General features: G+C 38.6%; 1 protein-coding gene across 3 annotated transcripts in view; it reads right to left on the bottom strand.

Annotated features, from left to right (window-relative positions):
* The window catches only part of ROCK1 (Rho associated coiled-coil containing protein kinase 1), a 147,470-nt gene extending 138,500 nt beyond the window's left edge, over positions 1-8,970 (bottom strand). The window contains exon 1 of one of the 3 annotated variants that reach the window (XM_067699556.1): positions 8,702-8,970. In XM_067699556.1, the coding sequence (XP_067555657.1) occupies positions 8,702-8,794 (93 nt within the window). In that variant the 5' untranslated portion in view covers positions 8,795-8,970. The remainder of the gene's footprint in view (positions 1-8,701) is intronic. The other 2 variants (XM_067699555.1, XM_067699557.1) reach the window with 2 other exon arrangements.
* Between the last annotated feature and the right edge of the window lie 10,960 nt (positions 8,971-19,930).

Raw genomic sequence — 19,930 nt, 5'->3', positions numbered from 1 at the left:
TTAAATTCTTATATTCTCTTAACAGAAGAATTACAGTTAATAAATGTGAAAGGAATGACATAATTAGAAAACCATTATTTTGCTTTCCCTGATGAATAACTGCTTCAGTTAAAAATTATAAATGGATGGAACCATTAGCTGAAAGGATACTAAAGGATTTTACAAAGCAAGTTATTCAGGCTGTCACCACCTGAACACACTGATCAACCTTAGCATCACTAAAAGCGTGGGTGAGCCAGGTACTGTATGCCTCTTGATGTGATGCAAAAGAAAATACAATCTATGAAACACTCCTGACTAAAAGGTCAAAATAATTAAAACGAGTTTTTAGATCTAACTACCAACTTACAGGAAACATGGAAGATACAGGAGCAAGCTAAATGACATGACAAGGAAACAAACAAAAAAAATCCAGAATATGAAACACTGTATGGTACCAACGACCTAGTTTTTTCAACAAGACAGTGGGGGTGGCAGATCGAGGAGATGGGGGAAAAAACTGCTCTACATTAAAAAGAGACTTAAAAGACCTAACAAACAAAAGCAACATGTAGACTTTGTCCGAATCTAGATTCTAATAAGGCGACTGCAAAAAAAGACATCGTTTTAGACAACCAGAGAAATCTGAATATAAACTGGGAATTAATGGTACCAAGGTACTTTTAATTTTGTTAGACACGATAATGGCCATTGTGGTAATGTAAGAAAAAAATTTTTTTTGAGATGTTTACTGAAGTATGTAAGGGTGAAATGACAATATCTGGAATTTGCTTTAAAATATTTTTGCAAGAAAAAGGATGTTTGATGAAGCAAGTATGACAAAATTTTGAAAACTGCAGAATCTGAGTAATGGGGGTTCACTATGCTATTTTCCCTACTGGTGTATGTTTGAAATTTTTCATTTATAAAATTACCAAACAAAACAAAAATCCATGTTTTTCCCACTAAAACCATAGTTTTCAAACTTGAGCATGTCTAAGAATCCACATCTCATGCAGGATCCTAGGACTCATACCCCAAAATTCTGACTTTGTCTGGGCATGGGCTCAGGTTCCATTTTTAACAAGTCCTCAAGGGAATCCAGTACATACAATCTACAGACATATCTGAAAATTATACACTTAGACTAATTCACCACAAGTCTTTAAATATACTCCACCTAAGAGAAAAGGCATGATCATATCTCTTACCTCCCCTTCAAGCCTTACCCCATTTAAATCTGCTCATAACTTATCCTGTTCCTGGGACTGTAAGTTCCATGAAGGCAGAGCCCTTTGCTTTTACTCACCATGGGGTCCCCAGTGCCTACCAGAGCACCTAGCACACAGTACACAGCAAATAAATATTTGCTGAATACATGAATTCATTATTCATTAATGAATGAATAACAGCAAAGAGAAAAAAGAAGAGTTAACTGTAGTTCACTATTTCAAAATTAGTTCCAGGGAACAATCTAAGGTAAAATTTCAATTTCTTGCCAAAAATCAGTACAGAAAGTATGGAATAAAGACTATAAATAAAGTATGGGAATAACAATAAACTAAAATTAAATAATAAAAATAAACATAGGAATAAAGGAGGGACACAGGTTAGGGTATGCTTTAAAATATGATACATGTTTAAGACAACCTCTCTCCTAAGACATCAAACTTTGAATGTTAATTTGAACATTCAAGTTCCTACTAAATGTTTAGAAACTATTATGAAAATGTACTCTTACATCTCACAATCCCAAACAGGAAGGGCAGACACATTAGAAAAGTAAACTAGTACATGTATACATTTTAGTGGAAAACAGATAAGTAACTCAATTACTACTTTCTCTGTTTAAAAAGCACAAACCCCTACAATTATGACACAAGTCACAAATGCAAAAAAGAATAACTGCCAAATATAACAATTAAAAGTTATCTTAGGATGATCTTCTAAGGCTATGTAGAACTAGTTGCAAAAATAGCACTTACCAAAGATGGTTCCTATTCTTATACTTCTACCCCCAAATCACTTAACTTTAAAATTTTCCTTCTTAAATAATAAATCATAACTTTTTAAATGTTTATGGAATTATAATAAACAAAGACTTATAGAATTTTTAGAGACACAATGGACATTAGCAACTACATGGTCCAATTCTTCATTGGGGAAGATGAAGCCCAGATGAGAAAAAAGATTTACTTGGCTACACAGAGAGTTAACAGCAAAACAAGGATATGCCAGTGCTCTGAATTTCCAGTCCAGTGTACTTTTCACTATACCATGCTAACAGGATATTTTAAAAAATATTTTCCATTGTGAAATGCAGTAGTATCTGTTCACCTCCTTGTACATACATGTGTGGGGTATTCATCAGCTATGTTCTGGGCTTAAACTAAATGGATGTACCTCTTTTTTAGTGGGGATGGTCATGGGGAAGGGGAGCTACTAGACTATCTTCAGCAACAGAACTCCGTATGTAGTACTTCCTGATATGTGGGCCTTTCTGTCATATATCAGAATCTCTAGTTTTTACCATATAAACACATCAAAATTTAAAATCATGAAATAAAACTAAATTGTAAAGTTATGCAAAATCTAATCTAAAACTGGGAATTGGGGCTTCCCTGGTGGTGCAGTGGTTAAGAATCCACCTGCCAATGCAGGGGACGAGCCCTGGTCCAGGACGATCCCACATGCTGCAGAGCAACTGAGCCCGTGCGCCACAACTACTGAGCCTGTGCTCTAGAGCCTGCAAGTCACAACTACTGAGCCCGCGAGCCTAGAGCCGGTGCTCCGCAACAAGAGAAGCCACCACGATGAGAAGCCCGCGCACCGCAACGAAGAGTAGCCCCCGCTGGCTGCAGCTAGGGAAAGCCTGTGCACAGCAACGAAGACCCAACACAGCCAAAAAAAAATAAATTTTAAAAATAAATAAATAAAATAAAATAAAACTGGGAATTTACTCTTTGTTCATTATAAAATATTATCTGTGGTTCCTTCTTCTGGATTAAAAACAGCTCTGACTCAAGAGATTAATGAATGGCCCAATTCATGTCTCAGCTATTACTCTGAGCCACCTCTCTATACACCCACAGGGTTCTTGTGGTGCAATAAGGGCTGTTTAACAGAATAGTGAAAGTATAAGATACACACAGAAAGAGAGTAAGATAACTAAATCTCTGTAAACCAGCTCCCAACTATCTTTTTTATCAATCTGAACCCTTAGCACAAAGTAGGTATGTTATAAATCATGACTAAATGAATAAACAATCTCCAAAAGCCCCTCCTCATTCTACTGAATCTCATCTAAATGTCTCCATTGTCAGTAACAACTGGCTTGGACACTTCAAATAAAGTATAGCTGGATTATGAATTTACAAGCATGGTTTGAAGTGCCAGATAAATTACTTTACACTTAGAGAAGACAATAAATATCAACTTCCAGCCTAAGCACAGTGACTAGCATATAACAGGAATACTATAAATATGACAAAAATAATAGTTACCAATTAACAAATGCTTACTAAATGTCACATGTTGTGATAATTGCTTTGTCTACATTATTTAATCTTTACGAAAATCTAGTACTATTATCCCTCCACTTTCCTGAAGATGAAACAAGCTTTGAGAGGTTAAAATAATTCACCTAAAATCATCTGGTAAGTACACGACAGAGCCTACATTTGAATCCACGTTTAGAACCTACACAAAGATTTGCTGAATGAATGACCTCAAAACAGTCTGATCCAAACTAACCAGATATGCAACAGATACTGGTAACACTCATTAACTCATGAATTATGAACACTAGCAAGCATATAGCTTTAAGGCCCAAAGACTTAATGACCTCAAGTCTTTTCATTCCACCAACAGTAATATAACCCCAAATGTGATCAATGCAACTGGCAGGACACACAGAGGGACTATACAGCAATAATCTAGAATCTGGAATGCTAGCCACAATCTTTTGAAATAATCCAACATGTGACCTAGGATTGTCAAAGTTAAAGTATACAACAAAAGTTCCATTTGAGTGACAGGCACACTAGCAGTGTTAATGACAAAACAGGTAAGTTATGTGACATGAAGCTTATTTTGGAATATTAGTAATTTGAGTAAAAATATGACATCCAAGTAGAGATGCCTAATAGGCAGTCAGGTATTCAGGATTCAAAAACAGCAAAAAGACTAAAAAATAAAGACCTGGATATCATGGGTACAGAGATGATAGCAGCTGAAGATATAAGAATGGATGAATTCTCCAAGACAGGTGAAGAGAAAGCTAAGTATTACGGGCCAAAGACTGTGGCTGAAGGAAAAAGAAGTCAGCAATGTAAAGATGGAAAAGCACTAGGTCAAGGAAGCCCAGAAAAAGAGAATTTAAAGAGGAAAAACTCAAAACTTCATTTACATTTGCCTTCTACATTCTGAAAAACTGACTAATGAATGATGGTAGCAACAAATACGTACAAAGGGGACAGCAGTGTTGGAACTCAGTATGCACTGTTCATCTGTTATTGGTTGCCTTCCCTCTATGCCACTCACTCATTGTTACACCTCCACCAACTAAACAAAACTAGAAAAAAAAGGTCAGAAACAAAAACTAAAAAAAAAAAGATGCTACAGTCAGATAGCTTTATTTTCAAGAAATGTATGTCAAACCTCAAGACAAATATATACCTAACCTTCCCACTCACCTGCCTTTGTTTTTCCTTTTTAGCTTACAAATTGTAGCCATTTTTGCCTCTGGAAAAATAAACATTAATTAAACTCCATTCCTTACTGTTTTCAGAGGTACTCAAAACTATTGAGAAATTGTTAACAAACCTTAGATAAAATAATTCTAAGGTTTAAAAAAAAAGTTGGAAAAAGAAAAACAGCTCTTGATTATCACTATAAACTATAACATGGACAGTAAGAGAACCATTAGGACACTGGAAAGAATCTGACTTACAGAAAACCAACGTTGAGTAATTTGGATGATCTAGGAAACGAGTGACTAGGTACCGTATTACCTTAGCATCTGCAGACTATTTTAGCATTTACATTTGCAATATGAAAAATGGGCTTACCTGGTTTTTAAAATAAATTATGTGTTCAAGAAAAAGTTGAAGAAATCATTTATCAAGGCTTCTATCAGCTACATTATTTTATAACTACTAATACTCAACAAAAAAAGCTGTTTTCTTTGTGGGTGAGGTGGTTTAAAAGCCCTATGCCAGGGACTTCCCTGGTGGCACAGTGGTTAAGAGTCCGCCTGCCAATGCAGGGGGTTCAAGCCCTGGGCCAGGAAGATCCCACATGCCACGGAGCAACTAAGCCCGTGCACCACAACTAGTGAGCCTGCACTCTAGAGCCCACGAGCCACAACTACTGAAGCCCGCGCGCCTAGAGCCTGTACTCCACAAGGAGAAGCCACCGCAATGAGAAGCCCCCGCACCGCAACGAAGAGTAGCCTCTGCTCGCCACAACTAGAGAAAATCGACAGGCAGCAACAAAGACCCAAGGCAGCCAAAAATAAATTAATTAATTAATTAACTAAATTTTTTTTAAAAAGACCTATGCCAAGAAACTCTTCAGAAATCAAAAGGTGTAGGAACTTTCATTTCTGAAGAGTAGGTCTAGTCAAGAAAACATAATTTGACAACTTTATTTTCTGAGATTACCAAAAAAATATTAGAACTTGAGTGTTGCACATGGCACAAAATACATACTCAATAAGTATCAGCTAAATAAAGCAACAAAGGCCAAAATAATAGGGAAAGTTCAATCAATTTAAGAAGGGTATTGTTCCTACAATACATGAGATGTCCAAAGTCCAGACAGGGAAGAGTAAAAACGGACTCACTGAAAAAGATGAAGCTGCCTGGTAGGTCATTCTGCATGGTTGAATAAATGAATGAATGTTTGATGATAAACATAAAATAATCATGCAAAGAAAATTCATGTTAGATGCTACAAAACTGGAAAAAGGGTTCTGCCTCCAAAGAAAAATTCAATCTTTACCAAGTTCAGATTAATATAATAAAATTTCAACAGCTATCAATAAGCAATTATGGAACTCAACAGAAAAAAGGTGACGGGGGAATATGTCCGTTGACTATGTTCTTTTAGGTTTTGGGCTCCAAGATACTTGGCTGTCCTAACTCTGAGAGGGCATGACTACCTGCCTACTTTCTTGACTCTTCCTCTTTGTTCTTTACCCTTTTATCATTATATCAGTTTCAACTTGCATCTGTGTGCAAATGATTTCCAAACTGTTATCTTTAATTATGAGCTCAGTTTCATATCTCCAATAGTCTACAGATCATGTCTTTGTGGTTGTCCTACTATCCCCTCAAACACAACAAATATAAAACTGAATTTATCAAAAAAAAAGAGTTCTTTTAAAAAATAAAAACAAACAACAACAAAAAAAAAACTGAATTTATCTGTAGCCAATTCTTCCCAAGCGATTTCCAAACCTTACTTGTTTTCACCAGTCTCCCTATAACCCAGGCTTAAAATTTTTAGTCATCTAACTATTCTTCTTGGTTGCCCCTTCTCCCCAACCCTGCCAATCAAATTCCATCAATTCTCCTTCCCCATTCTAATGCCCCAATTTTGAGCTTCAGTCATTTCTGGACTATTAAAATAATTTTTTAAAAAACTTCAAATCTCACCCCATCTCCAGTCTCTTTCCACACAACCCATCCTGCACACAACTACCACATTCATCTTCATTCACCCTAGCACAGCCCTGTTTATAAATATTTAATAGCCACAACATACTGAATAATCTAAACTCCTTAGCCTAGCAATCAAATCCTCCACACTCTAACCCCAATCTATCCTTCCAACTTTATCTTCTGTTCCCCTAGCATGTGCTAGCCCGTCATGTTTCCACCCTCTATTCACGTTTTCTTCCACTCCCCCTTTGACTACCCTCTATCTAAATCCTATCCATCCAGCATACAGCATACTGTGGCTCTCTCAACTCACAGAGTTCTTCCTTTCAATATCCAAGAGTATTTATTACCTATACCAATCATTTGAAACATCACATATTTTCTCAATCTGTGAAGTGTTTTGCTTTATTTTTGTGTATGTGTGTGAGATTAGGACTTGTTTTTCTAAATAGATTGGACTTTCAAGGAAAGAATTCATGACTCACATTTCCTTATATCCTCCACATTTCAATAAATTTGTGAGGTTCCCACCAAATGAAGCTACGGCAAGAGGCTAGAAGACACTAAAACCAACCAAAAAAATTCCTACTAATCCCTCCCTGTAACACTGCTTCATGGAATAAGGAGATCAAAAAGCAAAGTAAAATCAAGAGATATACAAAAATTGGATAAATATTAAAAGAAGAATTAGACTTCTTAAAAGTTATAGAAATCCTTCCTAGAAAGATAAGTTCTAATTCCTTCTCTTATTCAATAAAATGTTTTCAATTGTATTAAGCATCAACCCTCTTTTTTGTTTCTCTATATGAAGGGCATCCATAATGTGGGTGTGACATTTCAAATATACAACCCACAACTCTTATTTCACAGTCAAGGATGCTTAGAGTAATTTAGAAAGCTTTGGGGAGAAACTTTCTTGTAGACCCATATGTGTTAAAAAATATATACACAGGTATTTAGAGTAACTGAAATGTATGTTAATTTTAAATGATCTACATCATTTTCCTGATTCAAGATGAGATTTTAAAATTGTATTATTTCTCTGAATGGCATTATTCAATTCACTTAATTTTAATCCCAAATACTGTGGACATCTAACATTAATTCTCTGAGAAGGTTGTAAATTACTATCCATATACATATTCCTTGAAACTTTTAAGATAACGTGGTTTTGTCTGGGCGAAAATAGGATTATTACATAACTTTTGGCTGTTCAGTAAAGGAAAAACTTGCTTACAAATAGTTTGCAACTATTAGTATTAGAAGATTTTGAAAAAACTTAAGAACTCCAGTTATCTACAGATACTTATTCATGCTATCAACCACTGAAGAATTTTTAAAATAGTGTTTCGGACTTTCATATCATAAAAACTTCTTCAGAATGTTTCAAAAGTTATAATGTTAAGCACACCACCACCAAAAAAGGCAATTATGACAAAATATCTGTGCAGTACTTTTGTAATCAACAATATTGTAAAAGATGTTAATATCGTGATGACCTACCATCAGATATCTTGGATTTTTAAACTTTAATAGTCCAGCAAAAAGTTCCTCAGACTCAAATCACCTATGACATTTTGGCTCAAAAATCACTTCCTCAATATCGATTCTACATTGTCACAAGTCTAAAAATTAAACCCTTAAGGAGATAAACAGCTGTAAATGGAAGCAGTCTTTTCAAACTTTACTGTCAAACCGATAGGAAGGATTAATATTACTAAGGTCGCCATTTAACAAACTATATACGTAGTAATGACTTTGACGTGGTAACTTTTTATAGGATCGCCTGCAACAGAGGTTTATAAGTATCTTTTGTTTAACGATAAACTGAGTCAGAGCTAAAAGTTCAGAGAGTGCAGAGCCAGTCCAATGATAAATAGGTCTGCGGCATGAGCTTTCAATGGTACTCCAAGACTCTTCAGGAAAAACACCAGATTCTGGTGTTTTCCAAGATGATGCACACCTGAAACTTTCTTTTTCAGATAACCAGACTGAAAGCAAGAGGAAGGAAATAAATACAGAACCTCCGGCAAGCAAAAGAGAACTGTGCCACTCACCAGCAAACAATCTGAATTCACTTCCGATTTGGGATCCCGCAGCAGGTTGTCGATTTTTTCAAACCGAGTCTCAAAACTGTCCCCAGTCGACATGTTGCTGCTACTGTGACAATACCCTCGTACCAGCACCAGTAGCGGAAAGCAATTTCAACCAACTTCCTCCGGCGGTGGGTTCGCGGCCGCGGGGCGGAGGAGCCGGAACCCCAGGGTCACCAGGTGCGCCCGGTTCCCCCTCCTCCCCCTCACTGAGGGGATCTCCGCTCTCCAGACCCCGGGCCGGGGGCGACGGCGACCCACAGCCGCTCGGACGCCCAAAGTCGCATCCCACCCGGCAGCCCCTCACGACAGCCGACAGCGCCGTCGCCACCAGCCTCGTCGCTCCGGCGAAGTGCTTCAGCCTAGCGGGCCCCGGCCGCCTTCGCCATGGAGGGCTCCCGGTCCCGAGATGGGCAGGAGGGGGGAGAGAAAGAAAAGCAGGGTGGAGACTCCTCCGGGCAGCAGGGGAGGGAGAAGAGGAAAGGCGAAAGCGAAGGGCGGGCGCGGAGCTGTGCCAGCTGCCGCCGCCGGCGCTCGGGCCCCGGGCCGGGCCCGCTCCTCTCTGAGGCGCTGGAGACGGTCTAGCCCTGCATCCCCGGATCCACTTGGCCCGGTCCGACGCACCGATCCGCCTCGGCCAAGAGCTGGTCCCCGCGGGATAGCCTCAGTCTCCCATTTTGTCCCGACGCTGACGGGGCTGCTGCTGCGGTGTCCGGCGGGGCAGGGCGAGGTCGGTGCCCGATGGAGACTTGGGAGAGGACGGGCTGGAGAGGGGGCGGTGAGGGAGACGAGAGTCCGGTCCCGGCGGCTGCGGCTGGGGGAGCTTCTGGGAGGCGCTGTGGCCCGGGCTGGCGAAAGGGCGAGTCGCGCGGCGAGTGCTTGGGGGGTGGGGCGAGGGGGGCCGTGAGGGACTAATATGTCCGCCTTCCTGTTCAAACAAACGGAGACCGCCGGCGCCGACTGCGCATGCGGGGCGCGGACATTCGGAAGGGGAACCGGGCCCGCGCCGCGCGCGCGCGCGCGCGCACTCTGACGCCTCCGCAGGGCCAGGCTGGGCCGGGCGGGGCGGAAGGCGGGGCGCCCCCGGGGCCTCGCAGGCTGCCTGGGAAGGCTGGCAGCGGGGAGGAGCTGACTGGGCGCGGCGGGCGGCACCGCCCTCGCTCCTGCAGGCGTTGAGCAGCTAAGCCGTCTCGGGAAGCGGCTGTGGGTGTCCACGCGGAGTAGGACCTCTCGCTGCCTCCGGTGGCGTCCTGGCCGCTGCCCCAGCTCTGCTTCCTCTGGGCTGCAGCCATCAGAATTCTAGCGAGAAAGGGTGCTTGTTATTGTTATTTTGGAGATAGGTTTTTTTGTTTTGTTTTTTAAAGGCAAGATGCCTTTTCGCCGGCAGGGACCAGCGTTTTAGCACCAGCGGAGTCTGGTCTTCAGTAGTGCTTCATCGTCGGCCCTCCGTGAACCCCACGTCGTTTAACCCGTCTTTGCTTCCATGGGAAAATTACGAAGCAGTGCAGTACATGACCCTCCTAAAGCGAGCGTGTGTGTCAGGGGAGCTTTAAACTATTGACTCCGGAAGATATGGTCAATAAAAGTCAAGCTCAATTTAGTTTAAAAAAAAAAGAAAAGAATCTCAGGAAAGAAATCAATATTTTTTAAGTTATTCATACTAGCTCTCTCACACGATTAACACTCCCACTATAGTTCTCTTCTTGATGTGTAATCCTGCCATTTCGATTTCAAAACATTCAGTGAAACTTAGAATGTGATTTTACCAGACTAAAGTAGAACATGAAAGTAATGGCCATTTCCTCCTAATTCAATTGCTTCATTGACTGTAGTGTGAGAGAGGGTGAGACGTGTTATCCAATCTGCTGATAAAGTAATGTTCGTCACTGCTTTCAGCAGGACATCTACCTTAATTCATTTCTAATCAATCTTCAGGTTTGCTCATAGGTCAAATAAAGGATTGCTAATAATAGAAAATGTGGATGTTTTGCCCCACACTGGAGAATGCTACAGATGAACCAATTGTCTATATAAAAAGCACTGTACAGCATCTGAACAGTCCACCAACTTTCTGTTGTGAGTCAGAGGTTAGGAAAATGTTCTGTTGTTTGAAAAATGTGCATTCTGTTTTCATTGTGTTAGATGCAAGAAATATTTAGATGTAAAATCCACTGTATAAATCAAGATAGGAAGTAAATCTTCACAAAAATCGTATCCGACGAGAACTAGACAAAATTCAGGTATTTCATTAAATGCTTTTGCAGTGACTTTTCCTGGCTCCAGTATTTTAAGCCAGTCATGTGAATTAAACTTATTTTTAAGCATAGGGCTTAAAATAAATCTGGCAGTTGCCCTAAAATAAATGTCCTAAACCATGCTTGTCCTTTTTTATTACCATTTTTAGGTAGTCTTAGGAATTTTGTTGTTTCTCAGAGAACTGTGAGCATTTTGCTGCTTTCCACTTGGACACTTAAAAAAATGCAGGTAGCTAAGACAATAATTGAGTGGCACTTATAAATGTAAGTGGGACTGAAAGCCCATCTGGCAAAGCTACTAGAAGTATAGGTGTGGCCTATATATTTTACTGATCTACAAGGCTAATCTGATGATTGTAACCCCCCACTATCTTTTACCATAAGATAGCTGGACTCTGTATCAATGTTTTTGTTTTTTAAAAGTCCTCACCTGTAATGGAGTAGAATCATATGACATTAAAGTTCCTTTCCAACTTTAAAACTCTATTGTCTAATTGTTACTAGTCTCTTTAAAAGCATTGTGGATATTTGAGATCACCCTTAAAGTATATATTAGAATCCTAAATACAATTGCAAACTACTGATACCATGGATAAATATAGTAAGAATATAACATTAATTATACATACTGAGCGCTTACCATGTGTTAGGCACTATGCCATATATAATATCTCATTAAAACTTCAAAAATACTCTGCTATAGTTATACCTACATTGTAGATGGGGAAACTGAGGTGCAGAAAGATACATTAGTTGCTCAAGGTCATGACAGACCCACGTTGGAACAGAGGCTGTCTGACTCCAGAATCCCAACTCTTACCTGCTGAGTATGCTAACAATATCCAATCCTAATACAGTAACAAGTAGTAGTATTTCACAACTGTATTATTTACATCCCATAGATTTAAATGATTCCATATAAAAAAGGAAATTATAAAATTTACAATGTGAGCAATATGATTACAGTCCCTAGGGAAAGATGTGAAATGATTGTAGTAAGGTGTGAATAAAAAGGATCTTGGTAGTATTCGATAACAGTGGCTTGAATAGAGGTTCCCAAACACTGGGTCCAAGAACCAGTGGTCGTCCTTGGTGGAGTTGCTCATAAAGGAAGCTGTTCTACTTGAAGACTGTCTTTCAATCTGAAATTCTCTTGACTACTTTTTTAAAAAACTAAATGTATTTTCCTTTAAGAAGCAAGAGTAATAGTAAATGGTACAGCTTTTTTAATGTTTTTCACCTGGAAATTTAAAATTACAAAGTTGGCAACTTAAGCAAATATATAGATTAAATTAGTTATATGTTAATTTTTCTGGTTTTTGGAATTCAAACATCTGGAAGTGTTTAATTTATATGAGATTCATGCTAGGACCTAATGAAGAGACTGCGGTGCTGAAAGAATTTGAATGAGGCATATTTGGGAGAGATCATGGAAAAAGTAGAAAGATTTGGGTATAGACTTGTTTATAGTGAAAGACAATTAAGTTGAGCGTTCCTTTGCTTTCAGTTATTTCGTAGGAAATTGATTCTGTTTAACTTTATGGAATTCTTTCATAAACGTTGATGTAGTAGCTAGCCTCGAAGGATGGTCCCCAAAGAACCCTGTCTTCCAGTATTCATGCCCTCCTGGAGCACCCTCCCACACTGAATCTGGTCTGGGGCCTTATGACCTGCTTTAACCAATAAAATGCAGCAAAAATGGCACTGTGCCAGTAACAAGCCTAAACTTTGTGAGTTTGCCTGGCAACTAAGCATTTAGTGCTCTGGTAAGCCCAACTAAACTGAGATCACCATGGTGTGAGGAAACCCAAGCTAACTAAACACAAGAAGAAATCAGATGGAGGATGACTGAGGAATCCAGCAAACCTTGAGAACAGAGACTCCAGACTTATGACCCACATCAAGCCATTCCAGCAGTCCCCAGACATTTGAAACGCGCCAGATGACACCACAGGGAACAGAGACAAGCTAATCCCTCCAATCACTGCCCACACATCAGAATCATGAACATATAATAAAATGGTTGTTACTTTGAGCTTCTAAATTTTGGGGTAGTTTTTCAACATTAAATAACCAAAACGGTTGGATTTCAGGGAAAAAAAATATTCATAGCTAAATGTGTATATAGACATCTATTAAGAGTACCTTTTATACTTGTTTTATATCACCACTATACAAGGAAGTGGTCCACAATGAAGTGTTGTAAAGGAATGACAAATTAACTCATGTTTATTGTCTTTACTTCAACAAACCTTTGTACAAAAGAAATGTAAAAGCTTTTTGATCAAATTAAAGAATGCTTCCAGATTTTAAAAAATATTATAAAGTTACCATATTCCCATATAAACACATTTTCACATATATTTTTACATTTTCTCAATGCATAGTCACATCTATTCTATCTTAAAAATGCACCAAAAATTCAGGTACACGCTGTAAGTTACATATCAATTGTAATTTGGTGCCATAAATTGCATGTAATTTCAAAAATGCATACCACAACATATATACACTACCAAATGTAAAATAGATAGCTAGTGGAAAGCAGCCGCATAGCACAGGGAGATCAGCTCGGTGCTTTGTGACCACCTAGAGGGGTGGGATAGGGAGGGTGGGAGGGAGACGCAAGAGGGAGGAGATATGGGCATATATGTATATGTATAGCTGATTCACTTTGTTATACAGCAGAAACTAACATACCATTGTAAAGCAATTATACTCCAATAAAGATGTTAAAGAAATTTTTTAAAAAATGCATACCACAAATGTGTTAAGAAGGTTATGTGGCTAAGTTCCTACAGAAACTGTAGTTAACATTTCCAAGAAAGTATGATTCTTATTATGTTTCATATAACTTTCAAAAAGGGCGTTACTTTATTTATTTTTTTAGTGTGGAACAACTTCACTTGATTCTGAACAACTTTAGTAAACAAAAAGTTGTGAAAATTTAGGTTCAGTTCTGTTTTAAGAGATTGGTTTTATATGATGAATATTTACCCTCAAGTAGTTTATATGTACATATTTTTCTAGATTTGTGAAGTGAATCAGGAAGAATATGTTCCATTACCTAAGAGTGCTCTTGAGATGAGCCAAGCTCTTTTTTTCTTTCCACAGGATATTCAGGCTTGGGAGTCAATGTAGTTTGACATGTTTACATCTACTACAGCCTAGGTGGTGCCTAGGCAGTTGGGGATGTGACATCTATCAAGATTACTGCAAGGAAAAGTGTAGGACCAGCCGTGAGCACAGGGTGCCCTTAAGGGCTTCTCCTGACTCACCCTGGAATGCCTTCCTCTAACATCTGTTTTTTATTTCTTAGAAGCTGCTATTCCATTCAACTGCAAAAATACTTGCATTGACCCTAGAAACAGAATGGAAAAATAGAAGGAAACAGATTTCTGTAAAACAGTTACTTCCCTGCTCTATGTTATTGCCATCTTGGGGACCCTTCTGTTCCCACACTCACAAGCCCAAGCATGTAAATGTCTGATGTTATAATTCATTCCAAGGGTGGAGACTGTTAGGTTTGTGGAACCCCTGAGATGGTGCATGCATGACCATAGTAAGAGAGGAAAGCCCAGATCAAGGAGATAATAACAGATATACATAGTTTGTCACATACTCTTTTTCAGTTTTTGCAAGAGCCTCCTGTCCAAATTTCCCCCTCCCACCCAGCAGCCCCCCACTGAGTCCCAATTGTGTGTTTTCTAGCCCATTGCTTTTTAGGTACTTACATCTTCCTCTTTAGGGCTGTTACATTAGTGAATTGCCTTTTTTGGCAGTAACGGACTCTCGCTCAATATCTAATTCCCTTTTTTTTTCATAACGACTTTTATCACTCATCTCAGTCTCAACTTTAAGACTTCCATGCCGGGATATGGGGATATATGTATACATATAGCTGATTCACTTTGTTATACAGCAGAAACTAACACAGCACTGTAAAGCAATTACACTCCAATAAAGATGTTAAAAAAAAAAAAAGACTTCCATGCCAAACACGTGGAAACAGAAAAATGTGTATCTGACATTTCACCATTTCCCCCTCCCTTTCATCATTCAAAGACCTCCTAAAATATAACATCTTCCCTAAAATCCCTGTAACTTGAAGAGAGGCACTGATTCCTCATGTTCACCCATCAGCATATAAATATCACCCATATACACTCTATATATTCTTTCTTAATAACCAAGACCCTTTATAAACCTTACTCCTTTTTATTTGCAGACAGTGTTAGTGCTCTGCTAGTTGAATTTATACATATGCTCTTGTTTATGTGTTCTTGTCATTGCTGCTTCATGCATTCCCTAAGGCATAGGCTAGGACTTTTAAAGCAGTAATCATGTTTTTCTTTCATTATAAAAATAGTACACGCTTATTTTTAAGATTTTGGGAAATATGGAAAAGTAAGAGAACAAAATTCACTCATATTCCCACCACTCAATTACCATCACTATTGACAATTTTGGAGATTTTCTTTTAATCATTATTTGTCCCCTGCAAAGGTTTGTTTGTTTTGTATGCTGTATGTGCAATTCTTATATACTGTTTTTTTTTTCAGCTTACATAATGGTTTGTATAGGCATAATTAAGCATAACTTTTTATACCTGCATAATATTCCATTCCAGAAATTTACCATACTTTATTTAACCATTACTATAAATAGTGCTACTATAAACATCCTTGTGCATGGCTTTTTCTTTTCTTTCTTTTTTTTGATTTTTTTCCCTTTAAAAATTTTTTTAATTTTATATTGGAGTACAGTTGATAAACATTTTTTGGATTTTTTTCCCTTTAAAAATTTTTAAAATTTTATATTATAAAGTTTTTTCTTAATTGAGAATTATTTCCTTAGAAATGCTTCTCAGGGACTTCCCTGGTGGCGCAGTGGTTAAGAATCCGCCTGCCATTGCCTGGGATATGGGTTCAACCCCTGGTCTGGGAAGATCCCACATGCCGTGGAGCAACTAAGCCAGTGCACCACAACTACTGAGCCTGTGCTCTAGAGCCCATGAGCCACAACTAATGAGCCTGTGTGCCACAACTAATGAAGCCCGCGCACCTAGAGCCCATGCTCTGCAACAAGAGAAGCCACTGCAATGAGAAGCCCGCACACCGCAACGAAGAGTAGCCCCTACTCGCTGCAACTAGAGAAAGCCCGCCCGCAGCAACGAAGACCCAACGCAGCCAAAACAAAACAAAAAAAGAAATGGTTCTTAGAAATGGGCCAAAGCATTTTAAACACTTTTGATATATTTTGCCAAATTGTTTTTCAAATAGCAATGCAAGTTTACACTCCGGCTATTTATGTTTATGTCCCTTTTTTTTTTTTTTTTTTTTGCCGTACGCGGGCCTCTCACTGTTGTGGCCTCTCCCATTGCGGAGCACAGGCTCCAGACGCGCAGGCTTAGCGGCCATGGCTCACGGGCCCAGCCGCTCCGCGGCATGTGGGATCTTCCTGGACAGGGGCACGAACCCGTGTTCCCTGCATCGGCAGGCAGACTCTCAACCACTGCGCCACCAGGGAAGCCCTATGTCCCTTTTTATTATCCTCCCCCTGGCATTGGATGTGTCGTTATTAACATCTTAGCTCATTGTTGTATTAATTTGCATATCTTTGATTACTACAAGGTTGAATACTTTGCCATATGTTGTTAATTAGCTGTTTTTCTTTTTCTATGAATTAATTTGTGATTTGTGCCTATCCATCAATGGGGCCTTAGGATTTTTCTTATTGATTTTTATGAGCATAAATATGAATATATATGTATGTATGTGTATATATGTAGGTATGCATATATATATGTATGTCTTAAGGATATTTTTATTCTAGAATTGAAAAATTTTACCAATTTATTGTTTATTTAAACATTTTGAATGTATTTTGTCAATTAAAATATATACTTCAAAAAATTCTGTTAAATCCATGATATTTTAAAGGAATTTATTTTATTATTTTTAATTTAGAAAGTCCTCCCACCTTCCAAAAGGTTGATATATATTTCTATTTTCTTTTGTCTCTTTTCCCCACCCTCACCATGGCTTGCTTTCTGTATATTTTTTTTAATTCCAACTGAAATGCATTTAGGCAAGAGCAGAAAGTCTAGCTGGGAGTCAAGAGACACTGAAACCAGAGTTGAAAAGCTCTGATGAACCATTGATACTCGCTCAGATTTTCCAGGCCTAAATGATTCTCATCTCTGCTTCTTGGTGGTTTACTTTATTCTTTCCCTATGTCCATGAACTGATTTCTTCCTACTTCTCCCTGCACATAAGCCAAATATAGCAACTTCTGCATCATACACTTAATTACAGTGAATTTAAGTACTAAGAGAGGATAAGTATCTCTTGTTCCAATCCATATTCTGTAAATTTTACTTAATTAATTTTTGAACAGTTAATACATACTCTGACATATAAATCCAACAGATACAATGTGGTATTCAATGAAAAGTAATTCTTCCTCTCACCTCTGTCCATAAGCTACTTATTCCTTAACACAAAAGGCAATGGCTGTTCAGTTTCTTATATTCTTTCGGTAAGTACGCAATCATCCACATTTGTTACATAGACTTCTCTCAACCATGCTTTTTCTTCCCCTATCTTAACAATATATCTTGAAGATTGTTCTGTATCAGTAAATATAGAACTGTCTCATTCTTTTTAACACCTACCAAGTAGTTCACTTTTTGCATTCATAGCAATTTATTTAACCAATACCCTACTAAAGGACATCTTAGTTGGTTCCAATCTTTTCCTGTTATAAACAATGCTGCAATGAATAGCTTTGTGCTTAAGTCCCTCCTGAGTTATTTATTTTGATTCTTTTCTTTGTTAAGTGGTTCTTCATTCAATATTTTTTTTTATAGGAAGTGCTCATAGGAAAATGGTTTTCATTCTTTCTTTTTAAAAAGTTTCTACTGGGCTTCCCTGGTGGCGCAGTGGTTGGGAGTCCGCCTGCCGAGGCAGGGGACGCGGGGTCGTGCCCCGGTCCGGGAGGATCCCGCATGCCGCGGGGCGGCTGGGCCCGTGGGCTATTGGCCGCTGAGCCTGCGCGTCCGGAGCCTGTGCTCCATGACGGGAGAGGCTGCAGCGGTGAGAGGCCCGCGTACCGCAAAAAAAAAAAAAAAAAAAATTTCTACTTAGTCAATGTCTTTGCTTTCTATAATTTTCTATATAAACTTTAGGCTATTTTTCCTTTTGTTTCTGCAGTGATTTGGATTTTGGAATAAAGAATTCTTGTTGTTAGTCTACTAATAGTTACCTTTAAACACAATGTTAAATATACATTTTTATGACTATAAATTTAAGCATAAAACTATAACTTTTGAAAACTTTCTTTTTAAATGAGAAATACAAATGGGCACCTTTTCTTTCTCTCCTTTATCTTTCTCTCCTTTTTTTAAAAAAAAAAAAAAAAAACTTTTTTTGTTTTTTTATCTTTCTCTCCTTTTTTTTTTTTTTTTTTAAAAAAAAAAACAAAAAAACACTATAGGGCTTCCCTGGTGGCGCAGTGGTTGAGAGTCCGCCTGCCGATGCAGGGGACACGTGTTCGTGCCCCGGTCCGGGAAGATCCCACATGCCACGGAGCGGCTGGGCCCGTGAGCCATGGCCGCTGAGCCTGCGCGTCCAGGGCCTGTGCCCCGCAACGGGAGAGCCCGCAACAGTGAGAGGCCCGCGTACCGCAAAAACAAAACAAAACAAAACACCATAATCTTTTCTTTCAAGTTTTACAATATTATCTTCAGGTTTGTAACTAAATTATAACTAACATTTAGATTTACTTCTGTATTTTTAACTTCCATATTTGCTTCCAGTCCTTGTAAAGAATTTGTTTTCTTGCACTTTAATTTTTACTCATTTTTGAGTGGTCTAAAGTAAAACCTTAAATTATTTTATTTTTTTCTTCCAGTTCTATTGACATGAAGTTGACATACAGCACTGTATAAGTTTATCTGTATAACTACAGATAATGATTTGATTTATGTACATCATGAAATGATGACCACAATAAATTAGGAGAACACATGTTATCTCATATAGATACAAAGTTAAAGACACAGAAAAAAATTTTTTTTCCTGTCTCTCAGGATTTACTCTCTTAACTTTTTTTTTTAGATTTTTTTTGATATGGACCATTTTTAAAGTCTTTATTGAATTCGTTACAATATTGCATCTGTTTTATGTTTTGGTTTTTTAACCAGGAGGCAGGTGGGATCTTAATTCCCTGACCAGGGATTGAACCTGCACCTCCCACATTGGAAGGCGAAGTTTTAACCACTGGGCCGCCAGGGAAGTCCCAAATATTTATTTATTTATTTATTTGGCTGTGCCAGGTCTTAGTTGCCACACTCGGGATCTTCGTTGCCACGTGTGGGATCTTTTTTTTAGTTGCGGCTTGCAAACTCTTAGTTGCGGCATGTGGGATCTAGTTCCCTGACCAGGGATCTAACCCGGGGCCCCTGCATTGGGAGTGCAGAGTCTTAGCCACTGGACCACCAGGGAAATCCCAACAACTTTCAAATATAACATACAGCAGCGTTAATTATATTTATAATGGTGCACATTACATCCCCAGTACTTATTATCTTATAACTGGAAATGTGTACCTTTTGAATGACTTCATCCAGTTCCCACCTGCCTCACCCCCTGCCTCTGGTAACCACAAATCTGATCTCTTTTTCTATGAGTTAGTTGGTTGGTTGGTTGATTTTTGAAGTATAATTGACCTACAGCACTATGTTAGTTTCCGTTACAGAACATAGTGATTCAATATTTCTATTCATTTCCAACTGATCACCATGATAAATCTAGTTATAAAATGACACCATACAAAGATATTACATAGTTATTGACTATATTCCCCACACTGTCTGTTTCATACCTGTGACACGTTTAAAACTTTAAATAATTTTAAAATGAAGGATCCTTAGGTG

This window comes from Pseudorca crassidens, chromosome 12, assembly GCF_039906515.1.
Source record: "Pseudorca crassidens isolate mPseCra1 chromosome 12, mPseCra1.hap1, whole genome shotgun sequence".
Classification (NCBI taxonomy): domain Eukaryota; kingdom Metazoa; phylum Chordata; class Mammalia; order Artiodactyla; family Delphinidae; genus Pseudorca; species Pseudorca crassidens.
The sequence above is the reverse complement of the archived record's forward strand: the minus strand, read 5'-3'. Positions and strand labels throughout refer to the sequence as shown.